The sequence below is a fragment of the Numida meleagris genome, chromosome 2, assembly GCF_002078875.1.
Source record: "Numida meleagris isolate 19003 breed g44 Domestic line chromosome 2, NumMel1.0, whole genome shotgun sequence".
Classification (NCBI taxonomy): domain Eukaryota; kingdom Metazoa; phylum Chordata; class Aves; order Galliformes; family Numididae; genus Numida; species Numida meleagris.
Genome location: NC_034410.1, coordinates 24,374,519 through 24,382,739, shown reverse-complemented (window position 1 = coordinate 24,382,739; position 8,221 = coordinate 24,374,519). Strand labels below are relative to the sequence as shown.

At 50.3% G+C, this 8,221-nt stretch overlaps 1 protein-coding gene across 4 annotated transcripts; it reads right to left on the bottom strand.

Moving 5' to 3' along the window:
- Positions 1,452-7,929, bottom strand: TAC1 (tachykinin precursor 1). 4 transcript variants are annotated; one of them, XM_021388166.1, is made up of 6 exons: positions 7,889-7,929; positions 6,636-6,770; positions 6,463-6,559; positions 5,910-5,933; positions 4,401-4,454; positions 1,452-2,400 (listed from the first exon to the last, which is right to left on the bottom strand). In XM_021388166.1, exons 1-6 carry the CDS (start codon positions 7,901-7,903, stop codon positions 2,351-2,353), a joined length of 375 nt encoding a protein of 124 aa, XP_021243841.1. In that variant the 5' UTR covers positions 7,904-7,929; the 3' UTR covers positions 1,452-2,350. The 4 variants fall into 4 exon arrangements, with proteins under 4 accessions (XP_021243841.1, XP_021243845.1, XP_021243844.1 ...); XM_021388170.1 differs by lacking the exon at positions 7,889-7,929 and adding an exon at positions 7,325-7,470 and having other exon boundaries at positions 6,636-6,793; XM_021388169.1 differs by lacking the exon at positions 7,889-7,929 and adding an exon at positions 7,355-7,470.

The window sequence follows — 8,221 nt, the reverse complement described above, 5'->3', positions numbered from 1 at the left end:
TCCCTGCTGTCTGAGGCTATTTGTTCTTCTTCACCCTACACTGAGCATTACTCAGTGCACACGTGCACATGGCTGTGCTCCCTCAGCAGTGCCTGCAGCTCAGCACAGCTTCCCCTCCTCACTGAGCTCAGCGGGAGCCAACGCAGGAGCTCAATGGTTTGAAAACGAGCGCTGGCAGACAAACTGCTGGCACACGCGAGTACCACTGAGCCTCACACTCATGCCATGCTCACCACAAAGCTACCCTGGGCTTCCCACTGTGCAGCCTCTGCCTCCTGCTTCAGCACCTGAGGATATGGCCCAGCTCGGAGCTGCTGCCGCAAGCACCCCTGTTGCAGGTGATCTTTGCTGGTGCCTGAGTCAGGCCTGGAGTTTGGCTCTGCTGTCACAGGGTGACCTCATTTCTGCCACTGGGGGTGCGCATTATGGGCCCAGTCCTGGTCACATCTTCATTAATGATGTGGAAGATGAGCAGTGTGTACCTCCAGCAAGTTCGCAGATGGCAGAACTGGGAACACTGGGGATGCATCAGAGGGCCGTGCTGCCACTCCCAGCGACCTCAGCAGGCTGGGACATGGGCTGACAGAGCCTCGAGCAGCTCAACAGGAGCAGTGCAGAGTCCTGCACCAGGGGGGGAACCACCCAGCATTGAGACACGCTGGGCACTGCTGGGCTGGAGGGCAGCTTGGTGCAGAAAGGCATGGGGCCCTGGTGGACAACAAGGTGAACATGAGCCAGCAGCGTGTCCTTGCTGCAAAGAAGGTGAATGGTATCCTGAGCTTAGTTAAGTAAGGTACTGCCCGCAGGTTGAGAGGTGACCCTGCCCCTCACTGAGTGCGGGTGAAAGAAAGACCTGGGCAATGCAGAGTCAGAGGAAGGGCTGCCGAGATGATGGAGGGACTGGAAGTTCTGTGCTGTGAGGAGAGGCTGAGAGAGCAGGGGCTGTTCAGCTGGGGGAAGAGGAGGCTCTGGGGGGATCTCATCAGTGTACAGCAGAAGGAAAGGCCTATGTTCATCAGCGCTCTTAATGAGTGCAGCTTTGGGAATGCCTCAGATAAACTTGAAAATTGAGTTTGCTGAGTTCATTTCAAAAATGGAAAACAACGAGCAGTTAATCCTTTTGTACTACTTATTTTGAAATTCAGCTTGTATATACTGGCTGTTTTTACTGCTGATTAATCTGTGATGAAGGCTTGTATGAAAGCATCAGAGAATGATAGCTTTTAGTGGATGGAAAAAAAATAGATTTCCAGATGCTTTGGCAGCTGGTGAGGTGTATGTAGCATTCTGGGACTGTCTGGAAATATAATAACCAGACATTTTAATTAAAAAGGTAATTATTCTCACATGTTTTTCTCTTACATTGCATTGGTTCAAGTCAACAGGTGTTTTTATTGTGAATCAGAGGGTGACAATTTATTAAAAGCTAGGCTTTCAAAGAACAGACAATAGTGGATGAAATCCACAGCAAATGATTCACTTGGAGCTGGAGGACACAGAGGGCCCTTCTCATTCAGTTAGCACATGCCTTGGTTTCCATAGGGGTGAGGCTCGATGGCACCTTGCGTGACCCAGAACTGCTGCCTCCAGTAGCAAATCCCCCAAAGCTTTCACCAGTCCTACAGGAGGAGGCCCACAGCCTCCCTGCAAAAGGAAGTCATTACACCGCTGTGTTTCCTAGTCTGAGATCAGTTGCTTGGATCCGTGTCTCATTCTGGAAATAACGCCATCACTATCACCAAGGGAAGTATGTTGCAAAATCCCCAGAGTAGATTTTATTTAAAACGTTGCTATCATAAAATTCCAGACTATGAAACGAAGACCTCGGATTCACATTCAAACCTTACCCCTCCCACCTTTTTAAAATATATAGATACGTAGTCACAAAACATAAAACATGCTGCAATGATACAAATATATTTTGATACAGAAATTACAGTACATGATAAACCATGAAAACAAATTGAGGCACTAGACTGTACATCAGCTCTGCTCTGCGTGGTTGTGAAGCTGATACAGACTGGCTGTTGATGAACCAAAGAACCTTTTCTTTGTTTGGTGAACATAACTCTACAGGTCATATTGAACAATGTGCTTTGTTGTGAGACGTCACCAAGGCCACTGGTCCTGAAGGAGATGTCCTTCCAGGACCCAACGCTCCTACGCAACATGTATCACTGCCACTATATGAAAAATAATAAGTTTATTGAACGTCTAACTCAAAAAAAAAACAACGCAAAACCATTTATTATTGTTAAATAAATAATTATTCCATACAGTGGATAGTTTATATTACACTGCATTGGCCATTGGAACAAATGAACTTTAATAAATAACGCGCAGGAATGTCTCATTTACGCCTTCGCTCGTAATTCTGTGCTAGGCTCCTTTCAGAGGATCCTGCAAGAAGCAGAAAAGCATGAGGCACATTGCACAGCCCTGGTAACCCCGCAGCCCGCATGGCCCCTGCAGCCAGGGAGCGGGGAGGCTGCAGCGCCATGGGGACATGTCCTGCCCTGTCCCCAAGGTCACCCCCCCCAGCCTGGTGATGCTCCTGCCCCACAGAGCTGCTCGGAGGCTGCTGCCAGCAGAGATGTGGGGTCCTGGCACAGCTCCCAGCTGCTTGGTTTGGCTTCGCCCCACAGACTACGCAATCCTTCAGGATGCTGAGGGGGCTGTGCCTTTTGCTTCTCATCTATGAGCTGCCTGAAGTACTCTTAGCTTAGAACCTCTTCACCTTCTAGTATTTCATTGAGCAGAGGGAACCTGAGCATTCAGATCAGTGCCTGAGTAAAGGGCTTTCTGCACAGACATTTGCGCCTCCTGTCCCCAGCTTAAACCTTCCCTGCCTCCAGCCATGCTCACAGCGATACCTTTTACCAAACACTGCAGCAGGAGCTAGGCCAAACCCAGAGCACCCCGTGGGCAACTGCCACCTACAGCTATCTTCAGAGAAAAATTCAGCGCTCAGCAGTGGAGGGAGACCTTTCCTCCTTGCTGGTTTAACATGAGGGAGCTCTGCAGATCACTTCTGGGCAGAGCCTGACCTCAGTAGGCAGAGCTGGTCATCGGGGCCACCTCTGCTGTGACCCCAAGGAAGCACTGCAGAGTGCGTGTAAGCCTAGCTGTGCACGAGCACACTGCAAGTCTGGGGGCATTCAGCAATATGTGCTGCAGGAGCTGGCACTTTCGAGTGTCACCATCACAGCGAGGTGTGGTTTTTCACATTAGCCAGCATTACACAGCTCAGTGGGGTGAAACTTCATTATTCCCCTTTGTTACAGACAAATACTTAAACACCACAGCACAGTAGCCCAACTATACCAGCAATTTTGAAATCAGAGCAATCAAATCTTTGCCTTTTTTAAACATTTGCTGTATACTACATCCTCATACTCATGTAAATGTTTCCACTGGGATTACAAAACCCCATTTGTTACTTCCAGGCTATTTACTTTTATGATAGCAGAGATATTTACAGGTATTATGTATTTAATAGCTATTGCCACCGCAGATAAAATGCTACGAAATTATTCGTGATACATAGCAATTTGCAAAATGATGCAGAGAGCAATATTACTAGTCTGAACAGGGACTAATTGAAAATAAAAGTCCCTGACAACCATAATTGCAGAATATAGATCACAGCATGTATCCACATAATATAAAGGTGTCAGCTAGTAATTTAACTTTTATCATCCATTTAACAAAACAGAGAAAACTATTTCAGAGATATGAAATAGGCATTAGGGCTTTTTTTTTTTTCCTTTCTTTCTTTTTTTAATTCCTGTAGTAGGGAACTAACTGATACTTTATGGTTTACAATGAGGGATTCTTCATCACAGCCCCACAGCGGGGCTGGAGCTGCCGGCAGCCCAGCATCGCCCACAGGGCCCATGCTCATGAGGGAGGAAGGCTCTGCCCTACATGGGTGCTATGGGAAAACAGTAGAAATTCACAGTATTCATTCAAGGATTGAAATGTTTAAAGATTATTAAAGATGATTAAAGAGACAAAGAGAATATCCCTTTGTCTGGGAGACTTGGAATTGAAGCGCAAGTTGAAATAGGTTCGTGTTTTCAGCCTCTGATTTTTTTCCCTAATGCATCAGTGAAATGTGTCTTTCTTGACTTAGCACCTCAAAGACAAGAACACGCACAGGCAAGGACAGGGAAGTGAAGGAAGTGCCTTGGGAACCGTCACCTCACCTCACCTGCACGGTAGCAGCTGGCAGCAGGCCCAGCCACACCAAGCAGCAGGGCCACGGGCACCCTGACACATTTGGGTTCAGAAAGCCCTAGTCCCCCCTCAGACAGCTCTCTTCTGCCAGCCATTGGGAGAGAACAGAGGCAACAGCGTTAAGCGGCTGTGTTAGACTACTGATTCAGTCGCATACATACCGGAATTTAAAGATCTTTTGCCCATAAGTCCAACAAAGGAGTCTGTTTTATGCCCTGAAAAAATATATTTGGGGGTGTTTTAATGCATTTTAAATAGGCAGGCTCTTAAGACAACGCATTCTCACAAGGAAGGAAGACAGACTCCAAAACCATTCATCTCACATACTCATTTTTCGTGCCACTCTCAGAGCATGGAGAACGAATATCGACATGTGTTAACTTCTTTTCTTTGTTTAATTATGACAGAAAAACAACAACCAGTAACTGATTCTTACTCTTTTCCCAGTACAATTTTGGTCGCTTTTGTCAAATGCCCAAGAAGGCAGCATCCTGGCAGAGCTTTCACCTGCATGATGCACCTACTCTATTTGTAGGTGTTATACTCCATGTAACAGGGAAGGAAACCCCTCTCACCAACCAGGCAGAGCCTTACTGGAGATGGAACCGGTGGGATTCTCTCTGGCCATATCTGAGCCAGACAGCCCAGTTTTGTTTTTGGAATATTTATTACTTTCCTGTTCTGTTAGCACTCCTTAAGCCACTGGATATGTAGAGGTTAAATTACTCCAGCTTTTGGCCCCTGGCATGTATGAGATGTGGCAAAAGCTGTAGTTCAGGTAAGGATGGAAAAGGAGCCATTCTTCTTTCTCTAAGCTGACTTTTGAGGCAAACTTAGAGATTTCTCTTTGGAAAGAATTTTGCCTGGCTACTTCATCTACAGGCCCAGAGGAACAATTTCAGACCTCGCAGGCAGTAATGCGAGCTGAAACAGCTTCAGTTTTTTTTTTTTACTTTAGCCAGCAGGCTGTTTGACTCTTTAATTGGCCTTCTAATAAATAATCCCGGTGATAAAATCCAGTGATGAACAGAGCACAAAGTAAAAGAAAATAATTTTTAACTGGTTAGGTCTTCCAGATCCTATCTAAGCATCTTCAGATAGAGAATATACCTGTCCCTGTGCACAAGCAGGTTACAGTACAGTGTGAAACCACCTCCCACTCGGTGTGGCACAGACACAAAGCAAGGAATGCGTATTGCTCGAGTTGGATGCTCCTGTTTGTAGGGCAGAGCACCAGCCAGCCCTGCTGTGAGTGGGGCTGACTCACAGGGAGCACCTCACGGCGTCTCACTTATCCCTGGAATCATTCTCAGGGATTTGGGAATTCGCAATTCTAATCTTCCAGAGTTTGCTGTCTTAATTGCTCCTCTCTGAGCCTGGCAGTAAGCATGCCTCGCCTCTGAGAAAGGCTCACAGAGCCCCCAGAGAAATTAAGAGCTGCAGCATCCTCACTTTAATGTGGATTGAAATTTCAGAGCTGGTGGTGGCTTACATTGGGTACAGGTTTGAGATGCGACTGAGGGGTGTTCTGCCTACAGAACGGAGCAGTGATCCGACCCTGGCGCGGCCATTCCTCAGCTAAACTCAGCCACCTGCACCCTGAAACACGCCGTTCTCCATCAGAGTACCTTCGCATAATTATTTAAAAATATTTACATGTTTTAACTTACTTTTGTGAGAGATCTGGCCATATCCTGGTCGGAGGAGGAAAGGAAAAAAAAAGGGAAGAGTGGTTGGAAAAAAAAAAAAAAAAAAGACCCAAATCAGGCAAACACATATGATGCTACTGCAGTACTTAAAGCATCAAACACAGCAACTACACCAAGCATGCTCTGGAGACTTAAGGAACATTAAGATGATGTTTACAGTTCCATTTCTCTTCGAAGAGACAACAAAATCCTGTGTCAGACAAACCCACACACTGCCAGGTGGCTCTGAGCAGCTCTCAGCTCTAGGAGCTGTGCACGCAGCTGCCTCCACGCTCAGGGCACCAAGTGGCACACACGCTGACCCGCAAGATGCCGACATGCTCCTTACTGCTGTGCACTCAGCACTTTAATGCGAAGCCCAGTCCTTTCTGATAAGGGGTTTGTCTTATGCTAAACTTGAACAAGCAACAAGAAAACTCTGGAGAAAAACATAAGGTGTGAGAAGGGAAGAGGGCCTCTGAGGAGTGGAGATGGGTGCTAAGCAAAGCATGCAGGGGTGCCCTGCCCCGCTCACCCGCATCCCGCTTGCCCATGAGGCCAAAGAACTGCTGGGGCCGGGGTCTCCGTGCCATCCTCTGCAGAAAGTGCTCCAGTGGCAGCGGCAGCTCCTCCTGCGGGGTGACAGCACGGTGCTCAACGCAGCCCCAGCACCCCTAGCACCCTCCAGCTCCCAGCCTCAGGGCTCACCTTCTGCTCGCCGTCGGCCCAGTCTGCCCAGTAGCTGAGGTCATCAGGGGCGGCCATCTCATCGGCCAGTGCCTGTGCTGAGGCCAGCAGCAGCACGGTGAAAGCCAGCGGGAGCCTCATGGCCGCCTCGACGTCCTGTAGGGGTGCAGGGTAAGTGCCTGCAGGGTACCCTGCACACCTACACACGCACACACTCAGGAACAGATCACACGCACAGACACACACCTGCAGCCTTGTATGTGCATACACCCTGCAACTGGGCATCACAGCATTCAGACACACACCCAGGTACACCCGTCCTCAGACGGAGGCACAGAGCTGTACGGACACACACCTTTGCACATAGATACAAGCGCACCTGGATACACCCTCACATATATACACACCTACCCACGTACATCTAGTTATAAGCTCACCCGTCACACACCTGAGCTGCATGCACACACAGCTCTCCACACGCACTCTATCCAGGGATGCTCACACACACCACCAAGTACGCCCCAAACCAGGCTTGCACATGCAGCACAGAGGTGTGGACGCACAAGCACATGCAGGCACTCTCTTTCTCCTACGCAGCTGCACGGCCCCACACATCATATAGACATGCACCCATACAAGTACACAAGCACGTACACCCACAAGCACATAGACACACACACACTCACGCCTGCAGGCACACACTGACAGACAGACGGATGGACTGACATACGGACACGCACCGTTCGCAGCGGGAGCCGGGCGCTGCTCGCCGCGCATTGGCCGCCCGCGGGAGCGCTCCGCACTTTATAGACCGGGCGACGGGGAGGGCCGAGGCTGCCTCATTTGCCTAAATGCAATTACCCCCGCTTTTTATCGTCCCAGCCCCGCGCCAGCCCCCGCCCCGGCCGGCAGCCCACGCCCCCAGCTCCCGCCGCGCCTCCCGGGGCTGCCCGGGGCCGCTCCCCCCGGCCCGACGGAGCTGGGGATATAGGGAGCGGGCACGGGCTGCGGGCACGCGGAGTGTGTATAGGGAGAGGGCACCGCTTTTCTCTTCCTCCTCAGCCCGTTCCGAGGGGAGAGCCGCTCCGCAGCCGGCGGCGCTGAAGAACGACGAGCAGAGGGCAAGGACGGGACGCGGGGACCTCCGGGGCCACCCCAGGGCAGGTCCGGACTGCCCCCGGCGCGGCGGGGACACGGGCACGGAGCGGTGCGCAGGTTCTGCCCGCTCCGATGTGACAAACGCTTTCGCTCCCTCTCCAGGACGGGCTGCCTACCTGTGGCCATCCCATAGCACAGCATCGGGCGTTCTGTGCAGTTTGGCAGGAGCTAACGGCTCTTCTGAGCAAGAAGAGACCGCTCGGGTGCTGAAATCAGCTCCCTGGTACCGTCCCTGTGCTTGCTGCAAGGTGCTCCCACCGAGGTGGTAAACCTCCTCGCCAAGGACAATTAATTGGGAGGTAACCGTGTGGCCAGCTGGGGACCCAGCACGTCATCTGCTCAATAAAGGTGTGACTAATTCCAGGCCTCCCTGTTCAACAGAAATGCTCCCCAGTTCCCAAACTATTTCCCGAAACACGGGCTGGTGTTAGCCTCTTCCCAACACTGGG